Source organism: Cervus canadensis, chromosome 30 (genome assembly GCF_019320065.1).
Source record: "Cervus canadensis isolate Bull #8, Minnesota chromosome 30, ASM1932006v1, whole genome shotgun sequence".
NCBI classification, from domain to species: domain Eukaryota; kingdom Metazoa; phylum Chordata; class Mammalia; order Artiodactyla; family Cervidae; genus Cervus; species Cervus canadensis.
Window position 1 is genome coordinate 23,963,571 of NC_057415.1, and position 17,297 is coordinate 23,980,867.

At 42.8% G+C, this 17,297-nt stretch overlaps 1 protein-coding gene across 1 annotated transcript; it reads right to left on the reverse strand.

Annotated features, from left to right (window-relative positions):
• Window positions 1-3,166: 3,166 nt before the first annotated feature.
• ALDOB (aldolase, fructose-bisphosphate B) lies at window positions 3,167-17,060 on the reverse strand. Its single transcript, XM_043453690.1, has 9 exons — window positions 16,914-17,060; window positions 12,012-12,133; window positions 10,960-11,171; window positions 9,874-9,928; window positions 8,799-8,959; window positions 7,822-7,905; window positions 6,764-6,938; window positions 6,145-6,344; window positions 3,167-3,700 (listed from the first exon to the last, which is right to left on the reverse strand). Exons 2-9 carry the CDS (start codon window positions 12,121-12,123, stop codon window positions 3,605-3,607), a joined length of 1,095 nt encoding a protein of 364 aa, XP_043309625.1. The 5' UTR covers window positions 12,124-12,133; window positions 16,914-17,060; the 3' UTR covers window positions 3,167-3,604.
• Window positions 17,061-17,297: the final 237 nt, after the last annotated feature.

Here is a 17,297-nt window from a genome sequence, read left to right on the forward strand (position 1 = left end):
CTAGCTGCAATGCAGAAGGTGTGGAGATGCAGGTTCAAACCCTGGGTCAGGAAGATCCCCTGGAGAAGGAAATGGCAACCTACTCCAGTATTTTTGCCTGGGAAATTCCATGGAGAGAGGAGCCTAGCGGGCTACAGTTCATGGGGTTGCAAAGAGTCAGACACAGCTGAGCAACTAAACAACAACAGAATGATAGATTATAGGAATTGGGCTCCCAGGTGGTACAGTGGTAAAGAATCCGCCTGCCAATGCAGGAGATGCAAGATACGCAGCTTCAATCCCTGGGTTGGGAAGATCCCCTGGAGTAGGAAATACAGTATAAAAACTAATTTTCAGCAATACTCTTGTATTATGTTGTTCCCTGATCAAAGATTACTCACAGGTCCCCATTTCTCATTAGTTTAAGGCAAAACTTTTCCTAATATCCCTGCCCAGTCTGCCCTCCCACCCCACTGTGCCGCTCCCCTTGGCCTCACCATTTTAATCTAATTTCTCACCATTTTAATCTAATTTCCCACAACTTCCTCAAAATAAACAATCTGTACTCTAATCAGGACACAGTTAATTCATCTTCACCGCCTTTACCATTCTTTAAGAGCCAACTGACAGAGAAAAAATAAAATATTTATTCACGACTTATAATCTGGCACTTTACAAAAAATATTGCTAATCTAACAGCAAACCTGTTTTTACAGATGGGAAAACTGAGACTCAAGATCCAAAGATCATACAACTAGCAATAAACTGTCTGCAATTCATACCACCTCTTTTTATTTCAGCACCTTACCTATACCAGTGTAATTTAGCACATGATTGTATACCATTTTGTTTCCTAACTGTATCCTTGCCTTCCTCATTTCAGTGGTAAGCACACAAGGACAATATAGTATTTTTCCAGCACCAAGCATGCAGTAGTGCTAAATGAATACTTGCTGACTGATTTTATATATGTCCACATATAGTGACACCCAGTACTGAGTGTTAGACTATTTCAGGAGCCTTAGGACAGAGTATGTTACAGCCAGAAAACCATATTCGAGTGATGAAAATAGAGCTGTAACTGACTGTTGAGCTTTGCTGTTACTCCTGTCTCTTAATTTATCTTCTGTAGAAAATATGCTCAGAGAATTTGTAGCATTACATGAGCCCTCGGGCATGGAAAGTTCATCTGTTATTCTAGAAGTATGGCAGATATTGTTCTAAAAAACAGGCTCACAACTCTTTATCTGAGAGCTTTGAGAACACATATGTTTCACAAATCAGATTTTTTATATATTAGAGAGCAAATATATGTTTATGCTATATATTTCATCATCCCCTCTACAGGGTCCCAGTCAGCACCTATCATCAGACACATCTCTGCTTCCCATCAAGTGGAATCAAGATCACATTCTTGAGTTAGGGTTTGCCACCAAATAATTTACTGCAAACTTCTGGGAAAATTTTTGGTTTTTAAAGCTTTTTAGATTTCACAGTTGTGGATAAGAGATTCTGAATGTGTCATTGAGATGTACTGACTCATTTAATCTCTCAATAATTTGTGATACTGTTATTTTGGAGAGGAAGAAACTGAACCACAGAAAGGTTGTATAAGGTTTCCCAGGTCACATGACTAGGAAGCACAGAGCCAGCGCTGGAACCTAGACTGTCGGACTCCAGAACCTGTGCTTCCCTGTGAGTACTGCCTTCCCAGAGGACTTTGCAAATCACACCAGCCTAAGTCTCACTACAGGTTATGTGACCTTGAACAATTCCCTAGCACACTGGATGACAGTTTCCTCCACTGTTGCTGTGAATGAAATGTCAACGTCAGCTGGAGACTCTCATCCCAGCACAGCTAGACCATATGGTCTTGAAGTCCCATTCCTGATTTGCCCAAAGCCTGCTCCAAGATTTCTGCAAGTTTCTAGAAGCATATATTCTCATTGTTACAGTTGGCTTCTGCTAAATCAGTTCACATTATGAATCATCTCAGCATCTTGGTTTTGTAAAGGATGATGTGGACTCATAGGTGAAACTCAGCCCTTCCTCTCAAGAAGACAAATATGTTTAGATTGGTTGATATTTCTCTCCTTCTCAAAAGTCTTTTAGACCTCCCCACAATTCCACATTGCCCTGGCTTCTCCCTGCCTTCTCTTTCCCCTCTCTCATTTCCCTACCTCTTCCCTCCCTTCTATCCCTCTTCCTTTTCACAGCAAAACCAAATTCCTTTTTATTATTCCTTTCAGCATTCAGTAATTATTTTGTGGCCTGAGCTTTTGCTATTTATGCCTTCGAAGTCTCATCTCCTCCCAGTGAATTATTCAAATATTTCCTCATACAAAGGCAGTTCCTTTTCTGAGAGTGCCTTTGCTTTTGCCATCCTGTGATGTCCATCTGTAAAATGAGCACCTTGGATTAAATAACCTCTAAGTAGGTTTGAATTGTTTATATGAACATATTAGTAGTTGTTTTTAGAAAAGTAATACAGCCACATGGAAAGAAACACTCAAACGCTGTAGAAGTACGTAAGTAAACATCATCCCTGTGTCCCATTCCCAAGTCTTTTTCCTCAGAAGTCCCTTTGAATTAATTCTGTCTTATTCCTCTAAATCATATGTTTATGCCTCTACTTCCTAATTTATCCACTCTAAGTAATATTTGGCAAACTTTGTCTTCAAGACAAAGAATTTAATTTACCACCTTCTTCTATATTTTTGTTATAGGTAGGAATATTTTAATGATTAAATCCATTTCTCTTGTTATTTTAATAGACTTACAGCACTTTCTTTTTTTTTCAAAGCATTACTTCTTAATCCATCAATTTCAAGTAGTAGCCTGACTCCCCATTAAATAAATTACTGTTTTCTTTGCTTTCCTCCATGTCTTCTCCCCCTTGAATTTCTCAGCTCCTTTCAGTTAAAACATTACTTTTTTTCACCAAAATCATTACTTTTATATTGTCCAAAGTAATACCCTCAAACTTGAAATCTAGCTTGATAGTTCTCAAACTTGGCTGGAGCGTGGCCTGAGCATCCTGGGTGTTTTAATTTTGCCAGGTTAGTCCAACGGGTAACCAACATTGAGGATCCTGACGCTAATGGCAGTCAGGTCTGTAGAGTCAAAGGTAATGAAATGTATCAAGTCCTTTGGAAGCAAGAGCACAAAGTAAAACCTGATACAAAGGGAAGGTTTGTAGAACATTTTATTTCTTTGTTTGATTGCAGCTGTCTCCTTCTTAACCCACCACTGCTAAGACTGTTTAATAAGATGCACGTCTCTGCACTCGGCTTGGGAGGTGTTTCATTTGGTGATCTGGATGGAGAGCTGGTTCTGCTTTAAAGTCTGTTCTTTTCTGAGATAGACACTTTGGGGTGTGGGGAACTAGAAGCGTTATAAGGAAACCACTGGGTGAGATTTCATCAGATCCCTAATATTCAGACTTATGTTTCCATAACTGATTTTTTTCCACATGTGTCTAAGAATTTAACATGTGTTGTGTTTCCAGTAGTTTCCAACCTAATTTCATCTGATTTCCAGGGTCAGTCGGAAAGTCGTCGTTTTCCTTTCAGCCCTCCTACCAAGACACCTAGAGCGCCAGAGCCAAGCTGGTGAGCCTCGGGTTCTAGTAGGTATAGCTGGCAGTGAAGAGCGACTGGGTGGAAGCGGAGCCAGAAGAACCCGTATGAACATACTGTCCTTTGGCTGCCTGGCTGTTAGCCTAAAACACAAGTGTGAGAGAGGAGACCGAGTTAGAGCAAGCTGAGCTTGACCCTCCTTGCTTCTCATTTGAAACCAGATACACCTTCATGTAGATTTTTCTTCCATGCAGTGGTTTTGCTAAATATTGCTGCTGATACCATTCCTTTTCTTTTATGCTGATACCTTACTTCCTTCTTAAAATCCCAGTTTTCTGAGTATTTCGCAGGCAAGCCTGAACTCTGTGTAACTAAGAAGGTTTCTTTGTAGTACCAGCAATACTGCAACAACCGTCCTAGAAATTAAAGCTGAGAAACTTCTCACTCGTACAGTGATAAGGAAATGGAAATCTCAGTTTCAATTTGGGAACCTTGGAATAGTTGTTGAGTAGTCTGCTAGGAAACTGACCAGACATATTGCCAAACATCAGGCAAGTGTAGCTGAAGCTTCACTATAGCAAAAAGAAAAAAAAATGTTTTAATAAGTTTTACATTTTCTACATGTATTTGTCCATAAGAATACATAATTTTTATGTAGTTGTTATTGTAATATCATTGGATACCCTGTGTAAATTCCAATTAAAGTTGACTTCAGAATTATGAAACCTGTCATAACACTCAAATGCCACTTAACAGCACCTGTCTTCAAGTCACTGTTGCCACTTTCTGATCTCTCCAGGACTTATTTCTACATCTACAATGGTTTTTGAAGTTAGGTTTCATGGGCCTAATTAAGCACTTGTTAGAAATGGAAACTCTCCAGCTTGACCCCAGACCTTCTGAATCAGAAACTCAGTGGCTGGGTCCAGCCACCTGCATTTTAACACACCCTTCAGGTGATTTGGATGCATGCTCAAGCTTGAGAACCACTGTTCTAGATGACAAGCTTAGCATCCCTTCTTTTGTGTGGATAACCCTTACTTGCATAATCCCTTCATCATATTTGTTGTATCTTCCCACCTCATCAGCCACACACCAGCAGAGTCACACCCATCATCATCAAAAGGTAAAGCTGCTGCTGCTGCTGCTAAGTTGCTTCAGTTGTGTCCGACTCTGTGCGACCCCATAGACCGCAGCCCACCAGGCTCCCCGTCCCTGGGATTCTCCAGGCAAGAACACTGGAGTGGGTAGAAGGTAAAGCACCACCTCTAAAACCTCACACCTCTCTTCCACCTCTGAGATGATGTTTTTAGCTTCTCTGTAGCCTTCCTTTCCTTAGTGCCTTATCATCAAACTTTTGGCTACGCCTGATTCTTTGCCCAGGCTCCCCTCTCATCATCAGCAGCAAGCTGGATAAGGCTATCACTCAAATTTGTCCCATCTCCCTGTTAAACTCTGATTCTTCAACCCTGTTCTTTCCCATTTAGCCTCATCTGAATCATCCTACATGCTTAAGAGAGCTGTCAGGAACATTCGGGATCTAATTTAATGTACCAAACAAATTCATTTCAACTGCATCTTGCTTGATGCTTGGCCATAACCTCTGGTCAATTTCCTAGCAACCACTTCAACAACTATTCCAAGTTCCCCACTGTGAAGACTGAAATCTCCACTCCCTTATCATGCTCAACAGATGCTCTCACCTGTAATCAGTGATCAACCACTGCATCTCTCCACCTCTACAGACTTGATTCCAAACTCATTCTGTTTCTTTTTTGCTATCTCTTCCCTCCTTTCTAAAACCAGCTCTGCCACCTGTATTTAACATTTTGTCTCATGTAGCACTGTTTCCTCTAAGTCTCTGTCCTTTCCTGATCTTTAATCTCTCCTCTGGATCCTTCTGCTTTAAACATGCCAAGCTCTTTCCTATTTGGCTAAATTCTAAATCCCCTGAAGGCACTGGCTGTGTCTGCTTTGTTCACCCCAATCCTTGGTTCATAGATACTCAAAAAGGAATGTTAGTAGTTGAATAAGACCCTTCTTTGTCCCCGTTGTTCCTGATAAACTTTCTGTGCCTTTTCCTGACAAGCATCTTGAATGGGTACCTTTTCTTTATTAAACCCATTTTGTTGAGGGTCATTGATATGCCCTTCAATGCCAGTATCTCCAAAGTCTTTTCCCACCTTATTTTTAACCTCTTTGTAGGGTGCTGTTATTGACCCTTTGAAACTTCATTCTGTTTGTTCCTAGAATCCTTAGTTCATCTTAATATATATTATCTGCTTGTCTTGGTGGCTTCTCCTCTTCATCTTCCCAAAATGAAAGGTATCCCATGTTATTCCTTGGCCCTCTCATTGTCCCTCTAAAGTGTCTCTGTGGAAATTGTCCTTCGATCTTCTAACATCAATTATACTCCCAGTATGGAGAGTTCAAAACTCTCTCCAGCCTTGACTTTCCTACTAACCTCTAATGCCACAATTTCAAATGCCTGGTAGACACTCTCTGGAGTCCATCATGGCCTGAAGAAAGCAATGAGAGCCAGGTCCCAAGTACCCACTTGATTAGTACATAAGAAGAAGAGTCTTACCAGGGCCCGCTTCATAAAGGCCTCCTGCGTTGCCTTCTTGTTTTCAGCCTTGCCACCCCATGCAGCCAGTGCACTGGCCTGCAGGGCCCGTCCGTAAGAGAAACTTAGCTTCCAGGGCTTTGGTAGAGGGCAGAGGTTGATAGCATTGAGGTTGAGAGTAGCATCCTCTTCACTCATGCCACCAGACAAAAAGCAGATGCCTGGAAGGAGAGAAGCCATTCCACTCCACTAATCCTGGCTGTGTACCCTGCTCGAGAAAGCAAGCAAGCAAGGAGCCTAAAAGAAACGTCATGTCTCAATCTTTTCCCCACTTGATTTGCATGGGACTAGGTTGGAGAGATTAGCTTGCCTTTGCTGAGGCTAGCTGGGCTGAGGAGAGAAGGGATTTAGTAAATAAAAGGGCAGTGAAATGTCGAGGAAATCAATGGATTGTATGTATTTTGATGGACTCGGGATAGGTGGCATCATGGAGTTTGAGGGGGAAGTGTTGGCTACCTGTGAGATAGCAGAGATCTGTTTCGCGGCTGGAAGGAGAGTCCTGAAGACATGCAGATGCTTCTGGCACTCCTTCAAAGAATGAGGACTGAGACCTCAAGTTAGAGAAGAAAGAGAATCTTACCGGGAACAGCTGCAGGAACAGTACGGTGGAGAGCTGTAACCGTGGCCATTGCCACCTGCTCTGGAGTATACTTCTTGGTGCAGGCGTGTCCAGCAGTCACCATGTTGGGCTTCAACAGGGTGCCCTCCAGGTAAACGTGGTGGTCATTCAGGGCCTTGTAGACAGCAGCCAGGACCTGAAGGACACAAGATCCACACGGGGGAAACCCAGAGTCAGCCGCAGAGGCACCTGACCATGGTGCTGCTACCCTGCAGGGAAGGAGGATGACGGAATTCCCACATGTTGCTTGGCTGAAGCTTCCCTCAGGGTGATGCCCGCAACCACAGCCAAGCCAGCCTGTCCCTGCTGCCCCTCCCCTAACTGCTCACTGCATGGGCTACCGGATGGCTCTGCTTCCCAGAAGCCCCTCACTCCTTCCTTCCCATTACTCCCTTTGGTCCATTGAGTCTGCCTTGATTTAATTTGCCGGGGACATCCAAATCAGCCTCCATTCTCTATCCCCATAGAAGCTGAGTGATCATAAAAATATGAATTTTAGAGACAGGAGTGCTTTCAGAGCTCATTTCAGTCCACCTCATGTTGCAAGTGGAGAAACTGAGGACTCTCTTCCTTTCTTACAGATGTACGAATTTAGAAATTTGTATGTGTGCCATGCTTTTTGTCTGGTGGCATTCGTAGAATGTGGCGAATTTAGAAAGTCATATGTGAAAAAATCACCTTCTACTTACATTTTCTCATGGAAGCCTCATCTTATTTTTAAAATTTCTTAAACATAATGGAAATGAGGCCCCCAAAGATAATATGACTTGCCCCAGGTCCCACAACTGGGAACATGGGTGCTTAAACCCCAGTGTTGATAGTGCAGATCTTGTGCTTCTTTGCAAGGAGTTTACCATGTGTCCCCGAAGTGGAAGGTTTGATAATACCTCCTTACTTTCTCAAAACTACATAAGGATTCTAACTGTAGAATACTTCACCTGTAACAGCTGATACATAACAACTGTCACTTAAAAACAGATTTTGTAACCGGCATTGGAACCTTTATGTTTAAGACTTACCTTCTCAGTAACATACTGGCAGTGTTCCATGTCATGGCTGCCATCAGGAATTACCTCCGGTTCAACAATGGGCACCAGACCATTCTAAAGAGAAAGTGGAGGGGACAGAATGAAGCTCTGCCCACTGGGATCTTTTCCTTAAGATATTTAACATTCCAACTGGTACAGGGTGAAGCCCTGATGGAGAAATATCATATAAATGACTTAAAGTCAATGAAAATAAATTTAATGGGATATGTAGTGAGCATCTGTGGTTTAGCCAAAAAAGAACAGTGAGGGGAAAAAAAGTTTTCCTGGAAATGGGGTACAGTAAATGCAAACTCTATTTCTGTATCTCATTCTAGAGACTATTCTACTACCTCAGAACCTATATGTCATCCTTTCAGGGCAGGCAAGCTTAAATCACCAGTAAAGGTGGCTCTTGTATGGGTTAATTAAGGAATTCAAGCAATGTTTTCAATTCTGATTGGGAAGCTCCAAGTGCCCACAATTCTGGTAATCCCAGCATTGTACCCACACAAGCAAATCAGACTTAAGTTGGATCCCAGAGGCATTTCGCAACAGGTTGAAAACTTTAGCATCAAGCTACCATCCTCCAACAAATTATTTGAATCGGTACCAGATCAAGGCTGTCACCCTTGAGCTAGGGATTAAGAGGATCATGTCCTTGGCCACAGTGGGGCATAGACATGCGAATGCCCTGACCTCAAGAGATGATTGCCATCAAGACTCAGCTTACAGTGCTTTGGTAGAAGGCCACACTTGATGATGTTTGCCTTTTGGATTCATAGCTGACTTATGGAACCAAATCTTACTCTACCACACCTAGTATAAGTAGTAAAAAAAAAAAAATTGCCATCAGGATATAGTGGTGAGAGAAAAGGAAGGATCATGTATGGTTACAGTAAAATTAGACAGTTGGGCTTTGAAGAAAACTCTCGCCTACTGTATTTGAGGCCAAGAGTAAGGACGAGCACCTGCTGACAGATGCTGGCATAGCGGGCCAGGGTGTTGGCGTTTTCCTGGATAGCAAGATGGGATGGACACTGGTTGTCAATCTTCAGCACAGCACGCCACTTCCCAAAGTCAGCACCATCTTTCTTATACTGAGCACAGCGTTCAGAAAGGCCATCAAGCCCTGCAAGTCATGAGAGAGAAAGGCTTCTTTGCATCCCTGACTGCTACTGATAAAGTGAAGGAGTTCCCCTTTTGCTTAGCATTCAGTCACAGAGCTTGAGGACCCAAAACATCCAGCAAAGAAATAAACATTCCAGTACCAAGTCAAAAGATCTGTGTTTAATAAATTTAATTTTGATATACATATTATATACTCTATAAGACGAGTAAAGGAAACTAATATTTTAGTACTTACTGTGTTCCAAGGCATGATTTGAAATATTTTGCACATCTTATTTCATTTAATAATCATAACAACTCTAATAGTTGTTATACTATTACAACCTAATAGCCATATAACTCATAGTTGTATATTCATTTTACAGATTCAAAAACTGAGGCTCTGAGAGGTAAGGTAACTTCAAGTTTGAATAGCTAAAGAGAGACAAGGCGGAGATTTAGTCTGCTTAGCTAACCCAATGCTATGGTCTATACCTATCTCGGGCAGTAATAAACCTTGCAAAATTATCTAGTGAGTGATGGAAGCAGCATCCAGACCCAAGTGTGTCTGATCCCATAGCTTGGGATCTTTCCTCTTTACTGATGCTAGATTTTTCTAAAATAATATTCCCAAGTATAAAGTATCTTCTCTGTCCAGGGCACTGTGATAAGCATTTTATGTGCAGTGTCTACTTTAATCCCCACAACTATTCTGCAAAGTAGATATTGCTATCCTACTTTAATGGAGACTCAGAATATTTAAGTGACTAGCCTGAGGGCATACAGTTATTAAGTAGAGTAGCTAGGGCTGAAGAACAGGTGTGTGGCTCTAAAACTTGTGTGACATTCACAGTTTGCTTCCCCCCATCACTTCTTCGCTTGTCTTCATTTCTGGTATATACTGGTATGATTCATATCAGTGGGCAAAATCCTCACCTTGAACGGTGGTTTCTTTGTTTGTTCCTGCAAGCGGAGCAACTCCTTGGTCTAACTGTGAATATAAATAATTAACAATTAGCAGGTGTCAGGTGTCCCTGGAAAATACAAGCAGAGCCCCTGGTGCTAAATAGTAGTTCTCTTCTTTCACAAACCAAGGAGTTGAATTAGGAAGGTACGTTAGTCATTGAGGGGACACCGTTCAGCCCACAGTAGAAGTGAAGTGATCTGGAAAGAACGGTTAAGAGTATCAACCCTAAGAGGATGGAAAGTATGGGAAGCACAGGCCTGGAGCTTGAGGAGCAAGAAGTAATCTGATAGCACCTGAGATGAAGCGGTGCCTGTATAAGAGCCACTTCCTTTAAATGATTCATTCATTTACTCAAGAGACATTTATCGAGCACTGCACATATCAAGCCCTATGCTATTACAGGAGCTGAGAGGAATAGGGATGCAGCCTCCACTGTCAACATAACAGAGGCTAAGGGCGTGAGCCCAAGAGGCAGCAGTCTGGGTTTGAACTGGCTCCAATTTTGCCTTGCTGTGGACAAATTATACTACTCCCTGTAATTCTGTTTTCTTGCCTCATCTATAAAATAAGGATAACAATTGAGTCTATCTCTAGAGGTTGTGAGGAGGAGTAAATGAGCTTCTGGGGTTGTAAGCACTCAACAAATACGAATGATCACTCTCGAGAAGTTCATGACGTTTTGGAAGACCTAGTTACAGTAGAACAGTAAGTGTTTTAGTGGCAATAACTATCATGAACTAAATAATAATGGTGTGATAGGCACTGTTTTACAAGCTCACTTTATTTTTATAAGAACTTTGTGAGGAAGGTACTATTATTCCCATTTTAGAAATGAGAAAGTGGAGACACAAAGAGATTAAGTTCTTTGTAGGAAAATGGTTGAAAGAAGAAGGTACTGGAAAGGTCTAGAAGAGGATTTGTTTCTCAGTGGGATGGTGAGGATGGGAAGGAGTGAGAAGAGCAATTAGATGATGAGAGTGCTCCTCATGTTGGCCCTGTCCCAGCCTCTGTGTTGTGAGTGTGGCTGAGGTGAGATGGGAGCGAGATATATTCACCTTGATTCCCACCACGATCCCTTTTTCCTTGAGGATGTCTCTGAACAGCTTTCCCTGGCCGTCCTTCTGGTAGAGGGTCTCATGGAAGAGGATAACACCCCCGATGCTCTGGCTGACGGAGCCGTCCACAGTGAAGAGGAGTTCGCGGAACTGCCGGCGGTTCTCCTCCGTGTTCTCCACCTTGATCCTTTGCAGGCGGTTCCCCATGGTGCCTACATGGGCAGGTGAAGGCAGCATAAGGAGCAGGCTGGTACTTCCCTGCCAAACCCCTCCATACCAACCACTGATCCCCACCAGGATGGGCAGCAATGCTCTTTTTTATTCAGATCTTCAGAGCTCCTGACAATCTCATGGACAGAGGAACCTGGTGGACTGCAGTCTATGGGGTCCCAAAGAGTTGGGCATGACTGAGTGACTCAGAGCTCCTCTTTCTTTTTTTGTCTCCCCAGGAAAAGACTTAGCTGCTGTCGTGATGCCGGTGAGGAAGCACATGTGCTGGGCGTGTCACCAAGGTATATGCCACCACTGGGTACAAATGGGGCTGCAAGGCCCTCAGGCCTCTTTAGCTCCCCTGGTCCAGCCCTGATCTGGCCAGATGTATAGACAGTGGAAGGAGGGGTTAGGCAGGCTCTTGACTCCTCTGACTCCTGTCATTTTATCGGGGGGCCATCGAGGCCCTCCCTTGTGCCATCCGGAGCTGCTCTCAGCCACAAGCTCTGCCCCATTCCTGATGCTGACACTTGGCTGCTCTCACCGCCTAGCCTTGGCTGGCTTTACCCTGACTTCTCATTAGCGGCAGAGGCCTCATCCTGCTTACTGAGTCCCTGGCCTTGCTACAGCTTGGGTGTAGGACTTGAGCCTGTTCACTTGGTTTTCAGAAATCTGCCTTCTGGAATGACAAGCACAAAGGTCTGTGCTTACTGAGTCTTCTGTTCCCCCTCCTGTGTACATAAACCTTTACTTCCTCTGAGAGGAGAGAGCATGTGATCAAGTTGCCTTTGCTAAGTGGAGAATCAGGGGTATGTTTGTAGTGTGATGTTTCCTACACTCACCTACGGACTCATCTGCAGCCAGGATCCCCTTCCCGTTGGCAACAATGCGCCGGGCAGTTTCTGAGAGTGCCTTCTTCTGTTCTGAAGTGAGGGCTGGAAACTGGTGGGCCATGGTGACAGGTCTGGAAAAGAGTGTAGGAGAGTTAGTTGTGAATAGAACTGTGGGTCTTTCACATGGATTCACGCCCAAGACAGCAGGTGTGCAGAAAAGCCCCATAGGCCCCTCTGACATTTCTGGCCCATTTCTACAACTGGCTAAACAAATAAGGTCTGTTCTGTTTTGAAGCCTAAGTAGTTGCAAGTAGCCATAATGGATGAAGGTGGGATGCCAAATGTCAGGGTGATCCTAAACAGAAAGTCTTTCAGGAAATCGCTGGGATGACTGATCTTAAAACTCAACCAACTAATGAATGAGTGATCTGCTCAAATCTGACAAACAGGGGTCATGGCAGTAACTGACTGTCTCTCTATTCTCTGGATTCCTGGTGCCATCAGGGGCCCTGGCTGACTTTGAGGCCAGGATAGTGAAGCTTTCTGCCTCTGTGGCCATTCCTCATACTCTGTTCCCCTGCAGTCCCACCAGAGTATTGTCTAGGCAGCAAGCTTGAGAGGAGAAACTGCCATTTGGCCTTGAATTTAACCTCCCTTCAGCTTTGGGACATAGAGGGTGGAGTGCGTCCCTTTTTTCTTATCTTCAGCCACCTGTGAGACTATCTAGGGCAGACAGGGAGGATTTTTCCTAACCTCTGGGCTGGATGTTCCTATTAGCTCCAAGGATGCAAACGTCATGTGATGACTCCTGCTGCAGTAATTCTCAGCTTCACTGCTTTGGCAAGGACAGACTCTGGCTCAAAAATCCCCTACTCAAGCAACTTCTCAGTAGTGGTCATCTGAAGGGGATCATTGCTCCTATTTGCTGCCACTTAGGGCTAGTCTTGAAAATGCAAACTCACAGGATTCTCACAGGATTCACCACATTAGAATAGGTTGGATTATCAAAGAAAAAAATGGTAGTGAAGATTACCCTGTGGTCTTCTCCTTTCCCCAGTCTCCTGTCCCCTCATATACTCACACACAGGGTAGATGCCCTGTGCTTTCTGCTTCCTGGAAACTAACGGACCCCTCAGTTCTCATTCCATCCATTCAACAATGAGATAACAAGGACAAGTATTATCTTCATTAATTAATGAACAAGCTAAGACTCGGAGAAGCTAACTGACTTGTCCAAGGTCCCACCTAGGATGAGGCAGAGTTCCTCACCCAGTTGTCCTTCTCATAGCAAATCAATCTTGATATTTTGTGTCTGTTCAAAGCAAGCTGTCAGTGTTCTGTCCCTTGATAGAGAAGTCAGTGGTTACCGAACTAATTCCTGACAAGGTATAACTGATGTCACTCGCTGTGGCTACTCTCACTTCAACACTTAACCCCAAGAATAGAACCACGATGCTGTCACTGGGGTACCAGGACAGGTTAGTGGGCAATAATCACAGAGAAGATAATTTTCCAAAGTCCTTTACATCCCAGCCACCCGAAAATAGTGTTCCCCCTGTTTATATGTTAGTTCCTAAATTGTAGTCAGGGACTGTTAGCTTTGGACCTGATCTCCAGATCTTCATGTCAGATTTAAGCCAACCTGAGGTTGGTGAATTTCAAGCCAAAGTACAAATTTTCTCTCTCAGTTTAGATTTCTCCTCTAAAGTTTTCCCCTGTCATAAAGGAGTTGAAAAATACCAAAAAATAATGTTTCCTTAATAAAACAAAAGAAAAACGTAGCCCAATAATAGCAAATACTATTTATTGCCATGCACTCTGCTAATTGCTTTACATACACTATAAAGTGCACTCCTCACAATAATCTCAAGGGGAGCCAGGCTTCCCCCTTTTCCACACCCTCTGCCATAAAACAGATAAGGAAAGAATGTAAGACAGTTTAATTATTTGTCCAAGGACAAATAGCTAATGAGGCACATGTCGGGATGAGGAGGAATACTCCTTCTTCCACGTAAACAGTGAGACTGAAGAAAGGAACTGGCCTTTGGGTGACTCTAATGTCCTTGGTGATTCCCCCCAGAGTACCGAAAGTCCTTGAGCTATGTTTCACTAACCCCACACCACATTACCAATTCATAAATATCTGACACGTTTACGCAGAAGTAGATCAGACAGACCTGGGTTCAAGGACCAGCTCTGCCTCCTTCTCACTAGGACCATGGGCAAATCGATAACTTCTCTGAGTCTTAGCTTACTATGGGTTAAGTGGCTGTAATGTCTGTTCTGGTTGTCTCACTGCCAGATGGATCACATGTGACCTGTGAGCAACCTACTCATTGTAGTTGCTAGGATGTATTTTTGGAATCACATAATAAACATGAGGATGCTTTTTATAAGGCTTTATGAAAATGTCTGGAATCAGTATGTCTCACTTTTTTAATTAAAAAAATAATTCCCTGGGGGACTTCCATATTTCTGTTTACTACCAAGTGATTTTCTTCAGTCTGAGTGTGCTGACTCAACATGAGAAAAAAAAAAAAAAACAGAGAAAAGGTCAAATCGAACCAACACTGTTTATGAGAAGTTAAACTTCTACAGAGGGATTAAAGTTCTGTACCACATCAGCACAAATATTGCTTCTCTGTTAATCATAAAACAGGGTCACAGGCTAATGTTCACCCCTGGATGAGAGGAGGCCAGCTGGAAGTGGGTAATGATAGAGAATGATTTCTCTGCTTACTGAGGTCTCATGCCAACTTTTTATTTTATTTTATTTTATTTCATGCCAACTTTTTAAAAAGTGTGATAGGAAGTTGTTTACATTATATGATTAAGAAAAAATAAAAGCAAGTTTCAGAAAAGTATGCAATACATACTGTCACTCTTTTTTAAATTAAACAAAAATGGTATGCACACATACTGTTTATGGGTCTATATAAGCAGAGAATAACCACACTGAGCTTACTCCTGGGGAATGAAATAGGGTGGGGTGACTCTCATAGTTCACTTTATGGTTTTTTTTTAATGTTTTATTTCTCAGTGAATAAGTTTATATATTACATTATTTACTAAACATAATATATTAACAGGTATAAGTGAAAGTGTTACTTGCTCAGTCATGTCTGACTTTTAGTGAACCCATGGGCTGTACCTCTGTCTGTGGAATTCTTCAGGCAAGAATACTATAGTGGGTTGCCATTCCCTTCTCTAGGGGATCTTCCTGACCCAGGGATCAAACCCCAGGTCTCCTGCATTGCAGGCAGGTTCTTTACCATCTGGGCCGCCAGGGAAGCCCCATATTATCAGGTAACACATATGCAAATCTGGGAGAAGGTTGTGAGCACAAACATACATGAATAGAAGGTAACTACAGAAAACAGAGCTACAAGGGAACTCAGAGGGATCTGTATCAACCTTGCTAACTTTAGAGATGAGGAAATTCAGGCCCAGGAAGAATGTGTCTGATACCCCTTCTAAGTGGTGATGTTTTAGGACTGTAATTCACATTCTACTGGCTTATGACTTAGAATTCTTTTTCCAATCCTTCTTCAGCAGAATAACAGATGAAACCCTGTAGTATAGTTTTTTCTGCCTTCTTTAAAGAGACTCTCTGAAAATATAATAATGTGTAAAATATCAATATTTAACTCCTGGAGAATATAAGGGTGTAGAGAATTCATTTGCTTCTCCATGTACAAGGCAGGTGGATTTTCAAGAAGACATGAGGGGCTTGTTCACTGGAAGCCCATGATTGTCAGGCACTGCATGTAGCACTTTCACATACAGATGCAGGAACATGCCCACGGCTTTGTTATGTATTTGATTCCCTGGTGACAAGTCCAGTGAGATGCACTAAAGCAGCCTGATCCCTGGTGCCTTTGAACACATGGAGAGCAGCTCAAAGAGACCCGAGTGTTGCTCTTTCCTCTAAACTGGCACCTAAACCAAACGAACCCTAGACTTACAGCAACTACACTCTGTTCCCTAACCCAGCACCTCAGATCCAGCCTGGGCCTGGATTGTCTGCAGGTGAACCTTGCTTCAAGTGATGGTGGCAGCAGATCAGGAGCCCCTGCTGGATCCACATCAGCTAATGAAACTCTAGGTACCGATAATCTCCTAGACCCAGGGATGGAACCTGGGTCTCCTGCATTGCATGCAGATTCTTTACCATCTGAGTGACCAGGAAAGCCCCAACTATTTAAAGAGAAGTTTACTTTAAAAGGCAACATATCCTCACAACATGCCTATTCTTCAGATAGTAGAACAAATGTGGCAAAATACATCAGCAGCTTTTGATTTTAAATACCTTAAGCTGTAGGACTTTCATACATTTTCTATAGTAGGAAATGTTATAGAAAGTATCCACTAAGGGAAATGTTTGACAATTCATAATCAAAGGACGACTATGCTCTGTGATGCTTGTTCCGTTTTCTCATTTGAGCCGTGGGTGTAGACGAAGGGAAAAACAAGCCAAGAGTTCATTTCTATGACAAAGAAACTTCAGTGCAAGTACTAAGAGGTGTGGGAAGAGAATGTAGAAAATGACACAGGGAGATAGATATGTAAATAAATCATTAGAATAAGCAGTTGTTATGTAGGGAGCAGAAATGAGCAGGCATTTCAAAAACTAAGTAGAATCTAACCAAATAGGACTATTCACGCTGTTTTCCCTAAGCCAAAGACTCAAAAGAGCCCTCTTAGAGGGACTGCTGGTAACTCGATCGGTCTGGATCTACTAGGATGGGTAGAGAGGAAAACAATCGTTTCAACAGATCACCACGCTTTCAGCCACGATCACACTTTTCCTGAAAACAAAAGCCAACAAATGTTCCTGTCTGTGCTTAATACTGTCACTAACCTCTGACTCCCTGGTATTCTTCAGGTAGACAAAGGAGGCTCTTTACTTACAGTTTGAGAGAGGAGAGTCCTCTTAGATCTATCAGAAGCTGTGGATGAGGCAGCAGCTGCCAAATAGGATGAACCTTTGGCAACACCCAGTTTTTATAGACTTCTCACCCAAGTTGGTTTGCTTTTTTTTTCTGTCTAACTTTTACCCTCTCCTTCCCACCTTGGCCTGGTAGAGAGGTGTTTAACCAGTAACTCTGATTGGCTCATAAACAGCCAATCCTTCTAATCATGCTCACACAACTTCTGTACTTAACAGTGTTAACACTATAAGGGCCATCTGGAGACCTCGTAGTTCTCAGTCCAGATTCTCCATGTTACAAATGAGGAAACACGGATAAAAGATGAGGAGCAGTCATGCAGCGGTAGATGACTGGGCTCTGGAGT